Source organism: Pyrgilauda ruficollis, unplaced genomic scaffold, assembly GCF_017590135.1.
Source record: "Pyrgilauda ruficollis isolate IOZ18807 unplaced genomic scaffold, ASM1759013v1 scaffold146, whole genome shotgun sequence".
NCBI lineage: Eukaryota > Metazoa > Chordata > Aves > Passeriformes > Passeridae > Pyrgilauda > Pyrgilauda ruficollis.
Genome location: NW_024513210.1, coordinates 955,818 through 978,728, shown reverse-complemented (window position 1 = coordinate 978,728; position 22,911 = coordinate 955,818). Strand labels below are relative to the sequence as shown.

At 38.4% G+C, this 22,911-nt stretch overlaps 1 protein-coding gene across 1 annotated transcript in view; it reads left to right on the top strand.

Annotated features, from left to right (window-relative positions):
- PRMT8 (protein arginine methyltransferase 8) overlaps positions 1-22,391 on the top strand; it is a 55,026-nt gene extending 32,635 nt beyond the window's left edge. Inside the window, exons 3-10 of the mRNA XM_041460612.1 lie at positions 986-1,141; positions 6,081-6,144; positions 9,228-9,370; positions 9,754-9,841; positions 13,319-13,434; positions 17,958-18,108; positions 20,374-20,495; positions 22,308-22,391. Coding sequence (XP_041316546.1) covers positions 986-1,141; positions 6,081-6,144; positions 9,228-9,370; positions 9,754-9,841; positions 13,319-13,434; positions 17,958-18,108; positions 20,374-20,495; positions 22,308-22,391 — 924 coding nt within the window. The remainder of the gene's footprint in view (positions 1-985; positions 1,142-6,080; positions 6,145-9,227; positions 9,371-9,753; positions 9,842-13,318; positions 13,435-17,957; positions 18,109-20,373; positions 20,496-22,307) is intronic.
- Positions 22,392-22,911: the final 520 nt, after the last annotated feature.

Below are 22,911 nucleotides of genomic sequence, written 5' to 3'. Positions count from 1 at the left end.
TACAGTTACTGAGCACACATAGTGTCCTGCCAAGACAGGTAAGTAAGCAGCTGATATGTGTAACAATCCAGTTCATGATTGCCTCAGACTGCTGGGCAGTGAATGGATCCTTTTCATCCTGAAATTGAAAAACTCATTTGTCTTCTTGTTCAAACTATGAAATTATGCAACAGCATAAGCAAACCTTCAGCCTTCTAGACATAACAGAAGCATTTTCAGAAAACTAAAGTCTGTGTTGAATGGTCTACACTTCTCTTAAAAATGGCACCTCGGTCTTGAGCTGGGTCCTCTTTCTTGGTGTAGTTTGACTGATGGAGGTACAAGAGAAAGCAAGGTATCTATGGAATTAAATGCATGTACTGCTGCTATCAGTGCATCAAAAATCAGCACCTAACAATGACATCTCAAACTAGTGAGATGGTATTCTAGGTGAAATATTAATATCTTCTGAAAATTGATCAGATAAATGAGTGGAAAGAGCAGTGAGGGAGGACCTTACGATACAGAATTTCTAAGCTCTGCTATGGGCTTCTGCCTCACATGGGCAAGGCTGTCAAGCCTTCTGTTGTATAATGTCTTCTGGAGCCATTCCTTTTCTGTTCAAAGAGGAACCTCAAAAGGTCCCTCCACTGAGGCTCTGGGTTGTGCATGATTTAGGAGGAAAGGAATGTTTGGATTTCTGTATGGCTTCTGTCTATTCCCAAAGCAGTGCTGTGGTTAGATTACACTCTGCTTGTTGATTGTAACGGTGAAGTAATAGCAGAATAAAATCATACAAGGGACATCATGCTGCTTCTTAATAATTCAGCTGTAAGTAGCTGGCATTTTACAGTTGCTTTGATGTGTGCACCCCAAAGTACTTGAGAAGCCCTTCATGTTGTGTGTTAATAATGCTTAAATGACAGCAAAGGAATGCATTCAGCAGCAGTGTGGAAGGCATATAAGCATTTCAAATAGTGACACAATCCTTTTATTTTCATCACAGGAAATGTTAAAAGATGAAGTACGCACATTAACCTATAGAAACTCAATGTATCACAATAAACATGTTTTTAAAGATAAGATTGTCCTCGATGTTGGAAGTGGCACGGGAATCCTCTCCATGTTTGCTGCAAAGGCAGGAGCCAAGAAGGTATATGGGGTAAGAACACTTTCTCTCACATTTTGAATTTGTTTGTGCATTTTGCCTGACAATTTGGCTTCGTGATTTACCTTTTCTTACTTGTCTTGGTTTGAAATTCTGCTCTCCAAGCTCATCTATGGCTTGGTTTATAATGACTTCAGTGCAGTTCTGTTATATTCTATGACTTGCACTACTGCACCTTTTCCAAAGGGGGATGTAAATATCTTTTCCTATGTGGAACCTTTGGTGTTCTGGTACATATTCACATTTCTTCTTGGCTGAAAAAAAAATGTTAAAGAGACTCACTCCTACTCAGAGGGGTTAAGGGAACTATCTTGCTTTTTAAATTTTCAGGGTCTGCAACTTTGTAGTCTTGGAAACACATTTCCTTAATACACTTTTCCCTGCAAATTACAACTCAGCAAATTGTGCAAGAAAGCGTGTGAATGTTTTCTGTGCCAACAATAACACTTTTCAGAGGCAGAAGGAAATTATTACCTTAAATACATTGAACTTTAGGAGCATGAATGTGCTGTTCTCTGCAGAGAAGTCATTACGGAGAGCATAGATTTGCTTACTAAGTATATTCAAACTTGTTTGTACTAACTCTAAAATGACAGATGCAGTTTCTTTTTGCTTTGGACTTCTGTTTGCCCTGAAGACACAATGCAACACAGAAAAGGGGAAATAGATCCTATTTCTCAGTGTACTTCAGCAAAATTGTTTACTAAAACTTAATTGGGTACATCTGTGCCTTTGTGGACACTGATGTCACTGAGCACCCAAACTGTGTGTCTTTATTACTGGTAATGATATATGAAATGCTATTTCAATTCTCAGGCTTACATTTTCAAAATCCAGTGTAACTTCTGAGTATCTCATTTGAATATCAGACTGGAGCATGAAACTATACATAGCTGAAATCAAAAGGTGCTGGAAAAAGTTTTGGAGTTTAAGCCCGAGATAGGCAGCTGGAAAGTATATTCTTGTAAACAAAGTATTACTTATTAATATGATTTATTACCTCAAAGCTTTAGGGAGGATAAACCAGCAGCTTTCTGTGATGCAGAAATGCAGGTCTCAGGGAAAGATGTTGCAGTGCTCTAAAAGTATAAGCATATACAAAATGATGGTGATGTGCTCCCACCTTCCCATCTCTCAGATCCCTGGCCATATGGTCTTCCTCCCTCCCTTGTGCTGGCACTGGTGCTTATCTGATTCTACAGTGAGCCAGCTCACTGGCAGAAAATTCACCAAGTAAAAGAAAAGTAAACACTTTTCCATGTTTGTTGTTGTTGTGAGGGTTTTTTTATGTTTGGGTTTTGGGTTTTTTTTTCCCTTTGGACTTCTTTAGAGTTCAGGCTTTACCTCAGGACTTTATAAAGCTGAGTGGCACACCAGTGCCAGCTCACCGATGGACTGTTCATCACTGAAGCTGGTGGGTGTGCTATCCATGGAACTTAGCTCTCAGAGGAACTCCCTTAGGTGTGAAACTCTTCTGCTACAGCCAAAGAATTTCAACTTTCTTGTCAGATGAGCTGTCTCACCGTGAACCCTGTACACAGCAAGCTGCAGAGTGGATTTGTGTTGGACAAGCAGACATTTCAGACCTAGCAGCAGCAATCTTATAGTCAAATTGAGACTTCATGGTCATATTTGCAATTGGAACCTGTCAGTGTTCCATTTAAAAAGCAAACATTTGCCATGAGTTATTACATAGAGCTGCGATGTTCCAGTTCCTTCTCTACAGTTAAATGTGATTTTTCAAATAGCATGATGTGGGAACTGTTGACAAATGCAGAGTGTTGGTTTTTTGACTACAGAAATCACTCTCCTCTTACTCACACTTTCTCTCTTTGGGTTCAAATTCATCCACTACTCTGTCTTGTTCTTCTTATCCCTTCTTACTCACTGTTGGTACTTATTCCTTGCCCCTACCAAAGCTAACAGCTAGAATTATCTCTGGGTCTTCAAGAGATGTAAATCATAGAATCATTAACTTAAGGCTATATCAAGTTGGCCAAGGGCATGTCCAGTCCAATTTGCAAAATCTCCAAGTATAGAGACTCTAAATACTCTCTCAGCACCTATTCCAGACCTACAATCAGCAGGAATTTCCCTTGCCACAGCTCATGATTACTGACTTTTGTCTTGTCCCTGTGCATTTCAGAAAAGAGTTTGACTTTAATTTCTTTGCAAGTCCTTTTGGGATACTTTTAGATTGCTATTGGACTGGGGGGGATCTCTTCTACACCTGAACAGAACCAGCCCCCTCATTTTCTCTTCTTTCTTCACCTGCTCTGAGCCCTAACCCTTGGAGGAGGGTACCAATGTGCCGTGCACTGATGTTCATCTGACGGGGGAGCTGTTGTAAGAAATGCAGAGATAGAATTGGCACATAGCTCTTGGTGCTTGGGAGGGGTCAGTGAGGGACACAAAAATACATAAAATATCCCTTGAAGCCTTGTTTCATCTGCTGTATTTAGTAATACAAAATTCAGGACAGTCACTGCAGTGGAACTATCTGAATTCCGTGCTATTTTCAGACAAACAAGACAGTGCAGGAAAGAAGGAGTTAATCAGACACAGAAGATGAAGGCTGATGTTAGATGTCAGCTGCTTTGTATAAAAAGGTGGTGATGAGGACGCAGCCCAGGGGAAATCTGGGGATCTTGTGACTGTTTCAGGAAGAGACCACAGTAAATGAGGAGACATTTGCAGCAGTAGATTGAAGACTGAGAAGTAAAATGAAAGCGGAGGTGAATACACACGCACAGAACCCGACACAGCTGAAGCAATTCAAGGGTCCATGCTGGGACCTCTGCTGTTTAAGATCTTCATTAAAGACAAGAGATAGTGAGTTTGAGTTCACCCTCAGCAAGTTTGCAGAGGACACAAAAGTGCTTTGTGCAGCTGATGTACTTGAGGGAAAATAGGCCACACAGAGCAGTCTTGTCAGGCTTGAGGAGTGGGCCTGTGTGAACCTCGTGATTTTCAACATGGCCAGGAACAGGATCCTTCACTTGAATCAGGGCAATCCTTTGAAGAGCTCTTCAAGCCCAAACCATCCTATGATTGTGTGATTATAAACTCAGGTACAGACTTACTTTATTGGAACGTGTGCTTTTCATAAAATCCAAATGCTTTGCAAAATAGGACAGATTTGAGGAGATACTGACTTGAAAGAAAACTCAGAAAAAAAAATCTGACAACACCAATTTTTCCTCTATTTCTTCACCTGCAGAATTCAGTTTTCTTTTTTCTGAAATGGGTTGCTTTTTAAAATAAATTCAACCACAGTATAGAGTCCAAGTCAAAATACAGATGAACAGCTTTAGCCACCCTAAAGCAATTTTTTACTGAAATACGTATTCCTTCATGAAACGTTTAAATGTTGGGTGGTTTTATTCTTTTGCTTTTTTGTGTCTGAAGCTGATTTTTAGAAACTTGTCATTCATGAGAGAGAACTTTTTATTTCTTTGCACCTTGTTCTTTAGAAAGTTTGGAAAGCAACCTCCAAACACCTACCTACGCCTGCTTTATTTAAAAACCATCCAAAATGGGCAATGGAATTGAAAATACCAGACAGATGTGAATAAAGACAGGGAAAATGAGTATAAAGGCAGTAACTATAGACAGGGCATACAGTCCACAGGGTTTAGAGTAAGGGAAGAACCTGGATGGAGCAAGAGGATGTCCCTCACCCCAAAGGATTTCTTCCTTGAACTCTCTGGACTGGCACTCAGGTGTTCCTTTCCACAAGCCAATTTTGGTTTATGCTCAGGCCATTGAGTCAGACATTTTAGGAATGGTTTACACCCACAGGCAAGCTAAGCAGAATCAATGTGCTCCCATGGGCACTGGGATTGGTATTATGGCTGCTGTTATGTCTGTTTCATGCACAATATAAAAAGAATCAAGGATTTGTGTGTCCTTGTGTCCGCTGTCCTGCCATCTGTGAGTGCTGTCTCAGAGGTCAAGCAATTTAGCTTTTAGAGATTAAATGGGATTCACTGGCTATATAAACCACTTCATTAGAGATAATATAGTTCTATTTGACATTCCCACTGGGGAATTAGGGAGACAAGGATTATGGAAAGTAGTATCGTCCGTTTAATGCCAAATTTGGGAGAGGTAAATTAGGAACTGATTCAGTGACTAGGAGCAACTTTGGCCCTCATGATTTTCAAGGGGCACAAAACCCAGAGGGATTCATGGAATGTAGTATTTTTCTGCAAGATATTAGAGGTCATTGCAAACGCTTTTATGCTAGTACACAGATTTTACCAAGTTTAAGGGCAAATTTAAAACTAGGAGGCACTCTGTAATTATTTTCCTAGAAAAAGCACAGAGCTGGTCAGAGAAAAAGCCATGCAGATGTGGATGTTCTTTTAAATAGAAAATTTCAGTCCTTTCTTATGTGTTAAATGCCTGCATTCTTTAGGAATAGCAGATTTGCTAAAGAATATAGATTTTTCACATAGAAAACAGTTACTTCTTGGCATAGACCAGTATTGGCACATTTGAATTTTAATATTATTCACAAAGTTTGAATGTATTTTTTTAAAAATATATATGGAAATTTAGCATGGTCCTAATTGATTCCATTCAGCAGATTTTTGTGGGGGAGGAGGCAATATTCTAAAGTATCAGGAATAAATGAAATATAATTAATAATGTACATTTTGTAAGTAGAGCCTCTTTTTTCACATTTCAGCAATTTTAAAAGCAATCTTTTCTACAGGAGCTGGTTTAACTCAGACACAGACTGCAATTTAAATATTCAAATATCATTAATTATGATCCTCCCCACAGGTTTGATTTACTCTTTATCAATGGTTACATGCTTTGTAGAGTCTTTGCTGCCTTCAGTAGATAGTTTTCATTCACACAGCTGAGCTCTCTAACAGATAAATTCCTCTTTATCTTGCTTTTCTTTTTTTCTTTTTTTTCCTAGATTGAATGCTCAAGTATATCTGACTACTCAGAAAAAATTATCAAGGCCAACCACTTGGACAACAGTAAGACATACATAATTTTCTTTTTCAGGAAAAAGAGAAGATAACAGTTTTGCTTGTTCTGATTAATTTATGTTGTGTGTTTTCCATTTAAATGGTAGTTTTGCAGAATTTACTTATGAAATACAAAACTAAACACCTCTTTCTAGGCACTACAACAATTCCTCGCAGGAATTACTGTCAATTCTGTATTTATCAGAGACAAAAACGGAACTAGAACTGATCAATGGGAAGTTTAGTTTAGCAAAGCAGAAGGAAGACCCTATATTAGAACTGAACTTATCAAATTAATTGTGCCATTAGAATTCCACCTTCTGTCTTAGACAGAATAGAAATACAAACACACGTACTAACATTCAAATTGAAATGAGGTTTAAAGCAAAAATTTTTCACCAAGTTTTCTGACTCCCCACTTCAAGAAAATACTTTTTTCAAAACCTTATCAAAACACAAATAAAACTGGTTGAATCCTAAAATAAAAATATAACATAAAACTTCTTTTTTGCTGGAATAGAAAGCTGATGAAATTTCCAAGTATGTGGAAACTCTAAATTAAAAAAAAAAAAAAAAAAAAAAAAAAAACCCAACAAAAACTAGGAGTATCCCCAAGCTACTGAAAACCCTTAGCACAAAATAATCCCCAGCAAGTTCTATTTCTTGTCTTCCGTCCTCCTCCAAATCACAGCACTCAAGATATCTTAGTAACAACCTAAAAAGTCAGTCTTTTTTTAACTGAGGCCGTGAGACAGCTCCTGTTTAAAAGTGTTTTTTTGTGAAGAGCTTGCCTTTGCTGCAGAGCAGGTCACGGCTGGGCTGTACCAAGCGCCCGCGCTTTCAGCAGTGGCCGCGCTGATGCTCTGCCCGCACAGGCGCAGGAGTGGCTTTCTGTGCTGCTTCAGATCTGCTCTGATTTTTATTGCTGTCACTGGCAGTTTGTGACTAACCCCGAGCTCTCTGCAAGGAATATTTATTGTACATCACGGGCATTCAAGTGTTGTGGTGTGAAACAGCGCTGACGTGGGATACCAGGGGCCAGCCAGCGTGTGCAACACTTGGCTCAGGAAAAGAAGGAAGCAAAGCAGCAAAAGGAAGCAAAGAAAATACTCTTTCCATAGTAGGGATAAGGCACTAAAGCAGTGAGGTGTGACCTCTGTGGTTGTCCTTAACCTTGGATGCAGAGGCTGTGTGTTCCCAGCATGGCTTTCATTGGCTAGAGACACAAATAGCGCACCGCAAATCAATTTGCGTTTGGATTTCCAGCAGCAGGAGTTGTGTGTGAAGGGACCATTGTCAGAATAAATTAGAAGGTTCCAGTATTCTCCAGAGGGTCAGAATGTTTATGTCTCTGCTTTTTCTTCCTGTTTCTACAAGGAGAAAGTACTGGGAAACTGTGGGCAGGAGCAGAGCCCCCTCCCTTTGGGAGGAGACTTGGCAGCCGAGGCTCAGCAGTCTGTCTGACTGCAGTTTGGTCTGCAAACTGCACACCTGAACCAACATTTACTCCTTCACACTCCACACTGATCCACATTCAGTTCTATTTTAATGCAGCCAGGTACTGAGCCAAAGGATCTTGTTGCTCATGGAAATTTTCCTTTCCCCCCCACCCCCCACCCCTAAATGTTTTGAGCAATGCAGAGTCAGCGAAAGAGGCTGAACAAGGGAAAACCCACTGCTTCCAGAACAGTGACATGCAATACCTCTGGGGACAGCATGAACTGTCCCCACATGATGCCTTAGGAAGTGAAGGGAGGTGGGAGGAACCAGTGCTGCTGCTGCTGCTTACACTGTGACTGTTCTGGCTGTAAACAGGGGGCTTCACAGTCAGGTGCGTCACTCTGGCTGCTGTCAGCAGTGCTGAAATTCACTCCAAAAGAATTGGGACAGTGGAAGTTCTTGAGAGAAAAGAGAACTGAGAGAACTCATGGCTGGAGCTTGTAGACATGAAGAGTCTTCAGTATACAGTATAACAGGAGATGAACTGTTGAATTACTAACTGTGAAAGAAATTAGTTTAAATAATGGCAAAGAGAACTCTGCTATTTTCCAGTCAGGTTGCTCTTATCAGCTGATACTTTGTGGTACCAGTCTGAGTCAGAGTGTTCCCAATTTCTTAGGGGGCCAGTCTGGACTAAAAATTTGCTATGCAAATAAAGTGGCCACATCTGGTTAGAGTAATACTAGTACTGCATGTATTTGGGAAAGACAAAACATCCTTTTCCCTGGGCTGAGTTCTAAAAATCACTCAACCCACACTTCCACACTCAGCCAGCTAATCTAGTTCTAGCTAAATTAAATTAAATTACCTTCCTTTTTCTGAAACTGAATGTTGACCATCAATAAAAACTCATTATCATTATCATTAAAAATTACCATTAATTAAGAGTAGTGGAGTAATCTTATCAATTAGTAATGGAAAGTAGAATATTCACCTTATTCCTAAATTTCTAGTGCATTTGTTACCTTTTCAAGGAAGAATCCAGAACCATGGCACTCTATCCACTGCAACAAACAATATAAACATGAGAGAAACACATGCTGAAAATAATTTAGCACAAGCTGAAAATGCATTTGTAAATAGGATTTTTTTTTCAAAGCAGGAATGATTGGTGACTTGTGTAGTGGTCCTAAAACAAAATTATCTGTTACAATTGAACTAAATATGGCCCAACATTCAAATATTAGTGTGTAAACCTGCAGGGATTTTTAAATGCTTCTAAGTGGATTCTTTGCTAGATCTTTCAATGATTTGGAAATCTGTCAAATTCCAAAGGGCATTTTAGAATGAGATCATGCAGGTAACCAGGTAAGACCTGTTTTTCTGTTATTTTTAGACATGGTGGGGTTTTTTGTTTGGCTTTTGGGTTGGTATTTTTTCCTTTTATACTGTTACTAAAAATGCTATTTATTATATGTACTCTGCATAGTTTTTAAAAAGCGTGAAGTGCGTTGAGTCACGTGGAGTCATGCCTTATGGACAGGCACTCAAGAAGAGAATCAGATTGAAAAGGTCAGCCTGACATTCACCAGTAAGGATCTTAGTCGGGTCTTTTATTATGTGAAACGTATTTCTTTGGATTCTCTTTTCAGTAATCACAATATTTAAAGGTAAAGTGGAAGAAGTTGAATTACCTGTGGATCAAGTAGACATCATCATCAGCGAGTGGATGGGTTACTGTCTGTTCTATGAGTCAATGTTAAACACAGTCATCTTCGCACGAGACAAGTGGCTGGTAGGTGCTCTGCATGTCGTGCTCCTTGCTGGAGCAGTCTCCATTTATTTTCTGACTACAAGCTTTCCCTTCCCTACTGTCGCCATAACGAGACACAGTCGCATCTCCAAGTGCCGTTTCTGAGGCTTTAACGAGGAGATAACAAAGGGAACCTCAGTGAAAGAGCTTTGCTTTTGATTAAGTGCTGGCCGGCCAAGTTTGCCTAGACACTGTCTAATGACATTGCCGCAGGCTGCGAGGTTAAAGCTGGTGTGCAAATCTGAAGGAAAACAATAAAGGCATGCAAGGGGTGCTTGTCTGGTTTTTGTATGTGCAGTTCAAAATGTGATGTCTTTGTCAGGTGAATAGATTACGAGATCCATTTCCCCACAATTCATCAACAGAAACCTGGAGGGCTAATGTTTCCAGACCGAGCTGCTTTGTACGTGGTAGCAATTGAAGACAGACAGTACAAGGACTTCAAAATTCACTGTGAGTAAGCACCTGCCAGTAACACTTTTCTGTGGTTATTTCCCTAAAATCTTTCATTTCCAGTAGCCTACTGTGACCCCTTTGCAGGCCAGAATTCCAGTATGGATGTGAGCTCTGAGAAAATGTTGGTCTGCTGATAAATTCAGGAAATTTGCAATAATTTAAAGTGCACAAAGGAGAGATGCATGTATAAATTGATGAAGACTTTGTCTAGAGTTATATTAATACCTCTAGCTATATTTAAAATGTGGATTAAAGGAGATTTAGTTTTGTTGTTGTTTTGATAAATATATAATCCATCATAACAGCCTCAAAACCCAGTAATATTCTTTTGCCATTCAGGTCTTTTATTTTTGTTTTTAACATAACAAAAACATAAAAGCAGTAAGATGCAAATTAATTGTACATGTGAAGAAATAAACCTAGAAAAAAATTATATCTTCATGATGGCCTGTCAAAAAGAAAAAACCCACAACACGTATAGCTTTTTAAAAACATTTTATGTGAGAATTTTTCAATTAAAAATAAGGATCAGAAATTTAAATTTTACTTATATGTTAAAAAAGAGTTCTAATTTGGTTTTTTTTTTCATACTTCATAGATGCATAAAATTGACATTTCCTTTGCTTTTAAAATGTTGGGAGAGTTTCTTTGAAGTATCATTAAATAACTGGTGCTGTTAGTGACATCTACAAGTGATCTAGTCCAGGCTCCTGCTGTGATCAAATGAACAAGTTTTACATTATTTTATTCTTCTTTTCCTTTCAGCATTTTTAAATTTTATTTATTTTTCAGAGCTGGGCAGTTTCACTTAAAGGTATTTTCCATTATGAAAAAAAAAAAAAGAACCACAAAATCCCTAAGCAAATTTATTAACCAAAGACACATGTGAAAATTTGGGTTAAATTAGTGGGTTCAGACAACCTTTAAATAAAAATGCCTAACTCCTCATTCCTTGACTCTCACCTCCTCCCAAAAAAGAAGTCTTGGTGTTTCTGTAATGAAATTCAGTGCTAATACACAGAACTGCCAGTTGGTCAAAACTGCTGTTCTGGGTCAAAAGCGAGCCCAGTGCAGTGGGGTGGTGACAAGAAGTCTCTGTAGGTGCCAGGAAGGATTATATCTCCCCTTCAAGCACAGCCTAGATTTTCTCCTCAGCTGTGTGATGACCTTGACAGTTAAACTCCTTACAAAATGTACAGATTCAAATGGATGTATGAGGCATCCATTCTGTAAAGAAATCAGAGCCATTTTGGGCTAAAATCTTTCATTTTGCTTTTGAACTCCTTCATTTCTAGACCTTAAGTCTTTTTCTTTTCTCACAGACAATACATCTGTTTTCAAATTGTTTCATTTTGAGCCATTTGAAAAAATGTACAAAGTAATTTTTTCCTCTTCTAAAATGTTGTTTTCCTCTAAGACACTTTATTTTCTGATATCACCTCTGATTTCTCTTCCCCCCCCTTACCTTTACCTCTGTCCTCACTTATTTCCATCTCACAATCTGCACCACCATCTTGTCTCTCCTTTCCATTTATAAATCCTTGATAGTGTTTCCTTACATTTCAATTTTTCATCTTTTTCTCCCTTAAGGAGGATAGAGCCTTGCCTTCATACGAGATGTGGGCCTCAGCATTTAAAGGGCTTTCAAGAACCGTTATATTGATAAAGAAATAATGCAATATGAGGTTTCTAAAAAAATCCAACTTCTGATTTTTCTAACTGAAGATTAATGCCACAGAGTACTACTACCATCAATTACTCTGATTTACTGCAAAATATAAAACATATAATTTTATTTTTTACGTCCTGTGACAGCTCTCTGCCTAAGACAGATTGGCCCATATATTTCAAAGGTATCCCATGTGGGCTGAGGTGCAGTAAATTATGGAGGTCCCAATAATAAATAAAAAAATTAATAAGTTGTTTCTTCAGGGCTTCCTAGTTAATCTTTTCTGAGTAATCACATAAAAATATATTACTTTTTAAAATATAATCTGAAGTTCTCACATGCTCATGATGCCTGAAACAAAAGTTTCAGCTCCCCTGAAATGTTGAGAAACTCACAAACCAATAAAGAGTTAGTAAAGAGATATCACAGAATCACTCATGTCCGTGTTTTTCCAATTTAGGAATATGCAGATTTTTATATCACGTGACATTTTCCATCATATTCCTCTGGAAACCCCAGTAGCTCAAATGCTATGCTCTGAAAAAATGAGACATTTCAAACGTGCTCACAAATGTGTTTATCTGTTTGCTTTGGTTTTTGTTCAAGACATTTATGTAAACACTCATGGTATTTAGTTTAGATTTTGAGATGAAGCACTGAATGGACCTTGATTTACATGCTCCGAAAGACTAAGATTTCACTTTTGAAGTGAACCCTGAAACAACAGTTTCAGCTCCCCTGAAATGTTGAGAAACTCACAAACCAATAAAGAGTTAGTAAAGAGATATCACAGAATCACTCATGTCCGTGTTTTTCCAGTTTAGGAATATGCAGATTTTTATATCACGTGACATTTTCCATCATATTCCTCTGGAAACCCCAGTAGCTCAAATGCTATGCTCTGAAAAAATGAGACATTTCAAACGTGCTCACAAATGTGTTTATCTGTTTGCTTTGGTTTTTGTTCAAGACATTTATGTAAACACTCATGGTATTTAGTTTAGATTTTGAGATGAAGCACTGAATGGACCTTGATTTACATGCTCTGAAAGACTAAGATTTCACTTGTTTGAAGGTTCTTGTTTTCACTTTGCTAAGCAAACTTAAAAGCAAAGCCATTGTACTTCTCCATTTTTCAATGTTTTCATTTTGTGCAAAAAATCCTCAACATGATAAGAAGCATCTTTTGGAACAATCAGAAGAACAATTCAAATACAGAGGATTGGCATGACTTCTAAATCTTTTAAAAGTGAACCTTTTGCTTTTCTGTCATGATGTATGCACAGATTAAAACTTGGAGTCCCAGCTATTGAAACACACCTGCAATCCTACTCATGCCAGTAATTCACTTGCTGAAACTAAAACTACTTAAATAATCAAAAGAGCATGTAAACTGCCAATTGAGTGGCAATCTATGAGGAAAAAAAACCAAACAACCCAACAACAAAAAAGCCCCAAAACTCAGCCTGACATCAGATGATTTTGGGCAACAATCACAAGCGTCTAAAGCCACAAAAATCATTGACAAATCTCATATAAACCAGTTTTGGAGACACCAAAAAATAAGGGTCATTTGTTCAAAGATGTACATTGAGCACTTATTCTGCCACAATTGCATTATCTGTAAAATAGCAATGACATAGACAGCTGGGGCAGGGAGCAAAAAGCTGAAGGGGACATCTGCAAATTTTAAAGGACATCTGAAAGGGGATGATAGAAATTCTTTCAAAAGAAAAATGCTTTGAGAAGCAGAAAATATTTTCTATTACTGCTGCTAACCTTGACAAATCCATTTGCACCGACAGGGTGGGAGAATGTGTACGGCTTTGACATGACCTGTATTAGGGATGTGGCCATGAAGGAGCCCTTGGTGGACATAGTAGATCCAAAGCAAGTGGTGACCAACGCCTGCTTAATAAAGGTTTGGTAATTCTGAATATACCTCATTGTGACTGTTTACACCTAACTGCAGGGTTCTTTTGAGACCTGCTGCTTGTGTTTTGCTGCTGTCTTTGCATGCTTTGAAGCAGCTGCGGAAGCCATCATTGCAGAATGCTGCCACACTATGAAGGAAAATTGTGCAGTTTTAGACTTGCCAGTTCTTGCATGTTTCACATGCTCAATACTGTCATATGACCTGAGCATGAACATTGATACCTTGATTTCTTATGGAATTCCCAAAAGCAAGATGCTCCTTGTGTCTCTACTCATCTGGTTACATCTGCAGGCTGTAACTCAAGATTCTTACAAATTTTACATGTGCAAATACTGGATGAAGACAGACATGGTATATTTAGATATCAATTTGAATTGCCCTGCCTTTTAGTAAATAGAGGTTGGAAATTACTGATTGAGTGCTGCTGAGGAGAAGGGGTAAATTATTCTGTTTGCAGTAAAAAAGTCTGAAACATCAGTTCTGAATTGATGATGAAATAATTAACTGCAGAACATGTGATCAGAATTTGAACTCAATTTATTTCTCTAACTTCCTAATTCTCAGCCTTATAAAGAATTCTCTCTCAGCCCCAACATCTGCACCCAGAGTTTAACTGGTACCCTGCTCTGCGTGAAACAGAAAGGTCACTAAACCCTGTTCACAAGGTCATGTTAACAATGAAGGAACTGCCTGCAGGAACATTTGAAAGCTCTAAAATTCCCTTCACGTGAAGGAATCCTCATGTGGGACAACTGTCCTGAACAAGGCTCTCTGCATCAATAGTAGTGGTAGTACCAGGTCCATGAATCCAAGAGCTCATTTATCCCAAAGAATCAGTTCTGTCTTTCCCCTTTCACTTTTTGCCAGTGAAAAACACAGCATTAACTATTCCCATATGCAAAAGGGAAAGCCATGCCTCCAGTCTGGAAAACCTTTACTGAAAACAGCAAAAAGGAACAGAAGCAGAGACTCTGCATGAGCACATATGCATGCACAGTCCATCTGCACTGAGGGGAACACAAGATGGCTGTGCCTGAAAACAGCCTCAACCAGAGCAATTTAAAATTGCAGCACACACAAAAGAAACAGCTATTTAGACTCCATGAAATATGTCCAGAGAGAAAGAGATCAGGGAGCAAAATGGGTTGGCTGATGTGGAATAAAAAGCTGCACGCTCTTAATTGAAGTGCAAATCCAACGCTTTATTTAGAAGGTCTTTGAAAGTAATTTGGTTTAAGATGACAGACAACAGTTTTCAAAGTGTTTCTATTCAGGTTTTATATTTAGTTTTGACATCTTTTGTCCATAAACTGAATGGTGCTGTACCATGTAGAGGCACCAGGAGAGCAAAGCAGGTAATAAGTACACAAGCACAAACCACCCTCCATTCCAGAATCAGTCACTAATCTCACAAACTGATCACTAAGCAAAGAGAAAACTGTCAATGAAAAGCATGAAGGAGGGAGATTTATGTTCAAGATATGAAAGCAAGAAAAACAGACTATGTAGTTACATATTTTTAAATTTAATTTACTTTTGCACATGGTTTATTTATATAAAATGTGTTTCTTTCCTCCTGGAAATATTTGTGAATTCAGAGAATAATATTAGCCTAAGAAAACATTTGAGAATAAACAAAGCCATAATGTTTAATTATTCAAATGTTTTATTACGGCACTTTTGGATAGCACAGCTTGTTCATATTAGATTCACAGAGGGATTTTTAGGGTTGTATTCAACCCAAAGCCAGCTAATTTAGGGTGCCTACCAGATGAGTCTGGGTTCTCTCTACATTAGTCAGTAGATGGACCAGTCACTAGAAACATTCCTCAGAGACCAGTCAGAGTCTTGGGCTTCTGCAGTTATTTCAATTCCCAATTTAGATGCTCTGAATGGTTCTACAAAATCAGCAAAATAAGACATCAACTGTGCATGCTGTGTAGCCATGGCACTTATCTGACATGCTGGAGACTTGTGTAAAATTTCCTCTTTTTTACTCCTCAGAAACTGGATGTAACCCAAGTCCTGAATGCTTTAAGGAACTTTAGGCACTGGACCACAGGTGCACTAGGGGTGGTGCATGCAGGGAATGCAGCATCCTCTCTGCTGTGAGAGCCATTCTCTTTTGCATGATCTCTTAAATACACCTGAGGGACACAGGAATTTTCCTGCCAAATACGAGTCCTGTGTTTAACTTCCACAGCAAATCAACCAGGGAGAGTAGTGAGAACAAAGCATCTTCAAACCACCAGAATAAATGAGTGAACTCAGGAATAAATGTACAAGTGTCCTGCTGGGCCTACTGCTTCCAGGAACACTGCCCAAAAATATGGAAAAGTTTGTTTCATACTTAGTAAAACAGTTGTGTTTTCTTCTCTGATCAAAAAACAAAAAAACAAACAAAGAAACAAATGAAAAAACTCCACCAAACCTGGACATCCACTGAGATTTGCATGTTTAGCTTATTTCCATGCTCACAAAGTCCTAGCTGAGTAACCTGACTGTCTGGGAAGGAGATCAGGGAAGAGGTATCATGGCACTCTAGAAGCAACCTTAACTCCAATTTCTATCATTTGTCTCCTGTGCAGTTAGCTGTAATGAGTGTTGCCATTTTATATAAGAATATATGGTTGCCAGAGTACAATTCAAGGAGATCACCAAAACCAGACTTGGCCATTCTCAGAATTATATTAATTGATAAAAAACCACCCCACTTCTGTCTCCTACTTTGCGTTGTAAAAAAGCTATGTTTCTGTCCTTAAAAAAAGGACTGAAAAACTGACCAATGGTTTATTCAGGATATCTGTTTAATATTTTTGAGAAATTTCTACTGACTTCTCTAATGAAAATATTTCCTAGTTCTTTTGATTCCACTTTACCCTGCACAGCCAACACAGCTCAGAGAGAGGGAGCTAGCTCCCTTTTATGTGCCTCACCACTAGACTTAAGTCCCAATTTCCCCACAGTGAGATCACTAAAAAGACACCAAAAATTACAGAAGTCTGCAGCTATCACCCACCAGTCCAGTTTAGCTTGGCAAAGCAAATTTTGCAGGCTGCTATGGAACTCTGCCAGGAGACCTCAGAAGTTCTCTTTCCTACCATGCTTTTTTCTTATCCTCTTTTGAGGGGGAAAAACAAAAAAACATTTTAAGGTTATCAGAGCTTTAAATGACCAGTTATATGCATAGGTCACATAGGATAAACACTAGTGCCTCAGGGTGTCGTTGCAATGCAGTAGAATAATTTTCATTATGGTTAAGTCGTTCTTGAACAATATTGTTAACCAGACAAGCCAAAGCTATGGCTTGCTTAAATCAGCTCCATAAATCTTCCAAGTCTCAGAAACACACATGTGGTCATGCAAAGACCTCAGTAACTGAAATATGGCTGCATCTTTCTAAGTCTCTTTTTGCAGTCCTACCTTAGATTACAGAAGACAATTTCTACAAGAGCCCTCTAATGTGCCCTAAAAGAAGCTAAAATTTAGAGCCCTCTGATGGGCAGTCTAGACCCTGCTCTCCATTCCTGCAGTGCAAATCTTAAGAAATGCTGGTGAGGTCAGAGACACAATTCCTGACTTCAGCTGGTAGAGAAAATTTGGATTTCTGCCTCCAAAAATTCTGTTTCCCTGTACACATGAGAAATAAGGGTATCAGAGCAATGAGAATGAGCTATGAAAGTACCACAAAGTGCACAGGAAACACTTCCTACAGAATTAGAATAGTACTTCAGACTTACCATCCTCCCTATCATCACTACAACTTTTGGAAACAACCTACATGAAAGCAGTACCTAGCTGGGAAAATCAGACCCATCCGAAAAACACAGTTTAAGCCTTGAACAGTGAGATCTAAATATTGATGGAAATAAGCAATCCTGAACACTACAACATCCCTTCCAACTACTGCAATCAAGCCATAGTACAATTGACATAATTTGTTTCTGTCTTGTTCAAGAGCAAGATCCCTGTGCTCACTGTTTGGAATCAGTTACCTGATACAGGACTAGAAAGCATCACCATCAAAAAGCAGGCCCCTCTTGTGCCTCAAATGTTTTGACTGCTTGACACTGTCAAATCACTTTCCTTTCCAGAGATGGAAAAACAATAAATTCATTTTTATTAAAACCCCAACTCTGGCATCTTTCCTCATGCTAACAGTCCCTGATGATAAAAGGTCTTTGAACTGGACCTACATCTCCATTTCAACATCTACCTGTATTTATCAGAGCACCTTTTTTACCCTGATTTTCCCCAGCTCCTACAGCCCCCCGCCACCATTCCCAAGAACACAGTGAGTGTCCTCTCTCTCAGCTTAGTCAGATAACTGCCTCATCTGCTCATGATTTGGTATATTAGAATATGCCACTGATTTCTTACAGTCTTAAAAGGCTGCCAGTCATCTTTGTGTCTGATCATTAAACAAAATACTAAAGTACCTCATTTAACACTTACCTGAGAGTCACAGACATCTGCGTGTAAATGGCATTTCTTTCTCCTCAAAACAGGAAGTAGATATTTATACAGTGAAGACTGAAGAATTGGAATTTACTTCTGCATTCTGCCTCCAAATTCAACGGAATGATTACATTCATGCCTTGGTCACCTATTTTAATATTGAATTTACAAAGTGCCACAAGAAGATGGGATTTTCTACAGGTAATCTGTATTTCTTTTAATTTAATTTCTGTTGCTATCTGTCTATCAGTGCTGCTGATTAGATGGTACAGGAAGGTTTAATGTACCACCACATTTGAATTTCAGTGATAAAAATGATTGTAATTTTGGGGGATGTGAGCAGGATGGGGAAAGCACAACTGCTTATAGGAATTCTGTGGAAACAGAGGCAGAATTTCACAATGGATATCAATCTTAGAGCTCAGCAGGAATTACGACCTGTGAATTTATGTCCCTCACCAGCTATATCTAAATCCTGTGTCAAGTTTCTCAGATTAGACAGAGAGTTATCAGCTCAGAGAGAAACAGCAGCTCTGCATCCTAGTTTTCCCCAAATCCAAAACACAACAAATCTTGCCCCAGAGCCTAAAAACAAAACTACCATTTTTTCCAAGCTATAAAAACACACATACTGATTATGTGAGTTGTCTCTAACAACCCAGATGTGAAACTCTAACTTGCCTTGGTGAGCAGATATTTAAAGGAATAACTCCATTCCCTTAAGGCATTGTTTACCAGACTGAATAAACCAGAGAGTCTTGCAATAAATGCAAAAACCTCATCCTGTAGACAGCCTTTGTGTGGACAGGAGGGTGAAGTGTTTCTCTGCCTCTGTTCAGTTTATCATGGTATGGTAGGTGCAGAATGACTCCATAAAAAGGTTGTTTGGCCATCTGCTGCTGAAGGTCACCACTGTCTAGAAGACTGGTAAAGATTCTCACCTGGTGTCTGTTGGCAAAGCTGCACTGAATTCAGTAACATTCACCAGTTTGTAGGACGTGTCAAAACGCTGCTTCATTGATATGTATTTTTATAAATTATGAATAAGTGTTTAATTTGGGGTGGACTTGGAGACCTGGGCCTGAATGAACACATACCCCCTCTTTTTGGGGCACAAGTTTCCAGTTATGTCAGGTTTTTCTAGGGAATGTGGCCCTGCACAGGGGCATGTGCACAACTACTTGGGTGTGTACAAGGCAGCAGTTATGATTTAGAATATAAATTCAATTTTGTTTTGGTCTAACATGTTTTCATGGTATGCAGCCATGTCCAAATAGTAAACAGTCTGCATCAGAAGTCCTACAAGAAGATATCTCATTTAACAATTGGGATTAACAGTCATTAAAACTGTCTGGACACATAGACAGAAATTATCTGGTAAAATGCTTTTCCTTTCGACGATACAAATTTTCCAGCACAGTTTCTGAAAAAAGTTGGTTTTTATCAGTCTTCTCATTCTAGAATTTTAGAAGAGATTTAAAAATTCATGTCCTTCCAGTTTTTTTAAAAAGCATCAGCATTTCCCCAGTCACAAACAATTTTCAAAGCCAAGTAATTTTTTTGAAACACTGATGTTGAAAAGAAATAAAACCACTATTTTATTAAAGTGTTAATAATGATACCATACAGTGACCTCATGTGACTGGAGGATACAAATAGAAGAAAAAGAAATTTATCAGAAGCTTTTTCTGCCAAGTTAGGAAGTGTTTGAGCTCCTACAGCTATTCTTAGGTTCCTAGATGCTCTTGACTGCAAGAATGGTAGGAACAAAAAAGTGACCAATACAAGTTCATTAGGCACTGCTCAAAGATTGAAATTTAAATCAGAAATAGAACCAAAGAAGTAAATTAAAAGCCTGAAATAGCAAAGGGTCATCAAAGTGATTCTGCTACGACTAGAAATTAATTTAGACCAGTTTCCGTCTCTGGCAAATTTCCCAAAATGCCTTTTAATAGTCCCAGAAGAGATCAAGGTGCAAATGCCCTTTCATCCACTGTATTCTGGAAATTTAAAAATTTGCTGGTTTGGGATCACTAGTCAAATGTTTCATCTGCAACACTGTGATTAATAATTTTTAATGGATCTTTCCTTCATGCTTTTGTATCATTGTTTTCTGAACTAATTTAGATTTCTGAAATTCAAAGCACTTGGTGGTAAAGATTTTCCCAATTTGAACATGTGTGGGTTGAAAGAAAAGCATAAAAATGTACCTATCTTGCCCTGTAACCCCTTTTGTGGAATCTTTCTTGCTGGGTGTGATTCACATCTGACATATTCCAGTAAAATTTGGAAGACAACTCACAGACAGCCAACACAATTGTGTTCTAAAGCATATTTGCTAATATGGTACATAAAGTATTCTATGAAAAGAAAGGATTTTTCCCAATTGTTTCCAAGTCATAATTTCGTTTGCAAGGCATTTAAGAAATTTCAGTAAGTGATACCCATATATATATATATATTTAGCACCTGATGCTCCTTATACTCACTGGAAGCAAACTGTCTTCTACTTGGAGGACTATTTAACTGTGAGACGAGGAGAAGAAATCTATGGGACTATATCCATGAAACCAAATGCAAAAAATGTGGTAAGTCAGCATCCCTGATCCTAATTCCACCTCTACTGACCACAAACTATGATCAGCAATAAAGAAAATGCATAGGAGTAAAACAATGAGCGTGCTAAAGGCATTCATGTTGATTAGCAAGAGCTGCAGTCACAGCCTCACCGAAGCTGCTGACAGCAATGGTGAAGCAGTGCTAATGTTACAGAAGTCAGCCTGCAAGCAGGCTAGCAGGGCAAGGGAGGAAGGATTCAAATACAGCACTGAGTCAGATGCCCTCTGCAATCAGCTTTACTCTCATTCTGTGACACAAGCAGGCAAGGGGTTGTTCACAGTGTCACTGAAATCAGTGGAAAGATCCCTTCTGCCAGCACAGGATGATCAAGAGTAAGTACTTCAGTTCCACATCTATGGGCATTGAGTGATTTGCCACTCAGTGCTCAAGGACAGCCCAACAGGAAATTAAGTAACACGTTTCAGAGGAATGCTTGTATCAACTCACTGATCGAATGTACCTGAGTACTCAGGTACTCAGGAACTGAGTGAAAAAAAAAAATTAAAAATTAAAAATTGTGCCTTTCCATAGAAAATACAGATGCTTTATTTAAGACTAAAGCTAAAGCATGATGGGTATCACACTACCATGACTGCTGAAAACTTCCTCAGTTTCTCTGCTATGGGCTGAATCCCCCTAGTGTTCTTTTAACTGGTAAGGAGACTGTGAGACATGGTCTGATAGACAACCCATGGCTGGGTAGAACAAGACATGAGAATTATGGCTTCTGGGAGAAACACTGGACCATTTTCTGCCAAAAATCTTCAGCAGTATCTCTTCATTTTCTATTACAGTAAACAGCAGTTAAAATAACCTGTTATCCATCTACACAGTTGTTGAAATTGTTGAAAAATTGCATTTGTTAGCTGCAACAAATCTTAACATTTCATTGTCTTCCCTTTTTTCATTGCTTTTCCATTTTTATACCAAACACAGATTGGATATGGTAGTGTTGATACAGAGGGAGAAATAAACACAAAATAAACTTGGCATTAAAACAAACACATTCACCCCTGAGGCTGCTTGCTGCAAGAGGAAAATAATCTGTTTTCCCACCCTTATGTTGTCCTAGAGGGACTGGAATATTTTCTTTTGGTTTAAATGTATCAATTTTCAGTGAGGGGAAAAATGAATCAAATATCTCAAATTTGTTCACACAGCAGTCAGCACCTGAATGCAGATTTGGGTGCTAAAATAAATGTGCTCTTGATAGTTGTCATAAGACAGAGAGACCACCTCTGTTCAAAAGGATTTGCTAGTGCTTGTTCTTCTGAAACATGAAGTTTTTCAAAAGCTTGCATAGACACCACTTCCTTCTGTAGGGCTGTGTAGTGCCTCTTCCCTAAAAACGTGTCATTATAAGATAAAAAATGACTGTAGAACAGGAAGTTGACTGGATCTGTGCTTGAACAGCCCCTAGTGGGAAAGCCCTTTAGCCTAAATTAAGAGCATCTCAATGGGGGATACCCCATAAAAATTTTGATAGGATATATATGATAACAGCATTTCAGAAGCTTCCCAAAACAGGAAGTAACCAGGAAATTAAATCCACCTCAGGAAGAGTACAGAAATACGACCTAAGCACAGATTGTATGATGAATGCTATTAAACATCTTACAGCCTGCTTTCTCAGTGTTAGCACCATTTAAACCCAGAATAAGTTAGAAACCACCACAGGAATCTCTTGAATCTGCTGGTCCTTTCAACCCAAGCAATGATACCTGAATTAGTACACTAAACTTATGGTCTTACTTACATGTTGCATTTAAATCTTTTTACAGCGTGACCTGGATTTCACAGTAGACTTGGATTTTAAAGGACAGCTATGTGAAATGTCAGTATCTAATGACTACAAAATGCGTTAGCAAGAAACCTCTCAGAGAGATGAAAAGAAGAATTTTATCGAGTCTTGAACTGCTGAGCTTCAAGCTAGGAACAACTGTTCACAAGATTATTATATTAAATACTAGAATGTTTACTCTGATGGAGGGTGGTAACTTGATCTTTCTTGCAGATAGTACAGGGGGCTGGGATCCCACTGTGAATGTACAGTATACAGAACTGTAGCTTTTGTTAAACATAGAAAAAAAAATAAGCAACAGTCTTGAGTGTTCTGGTTAACTTTAGGATGGCAGAAGATGCATATACAAATTGTATTACTTACTGTGAATTTCTGGTTCTTCCAAGCTTTGCATGTTAAAGATGATTAGGGCAGTTTTCTCACTATGAAAGACTACTACAGCACATTACTGTGATAGTATTACTGGACTTATATTCAATATAAATGAATATATATATTGTACATGAGGAAAAAAAAAGTCATTTCATAATAGGAATTTGTTTTGTGATTATTCAATTCTCATTACGCAGTTATGGAAAGACAAT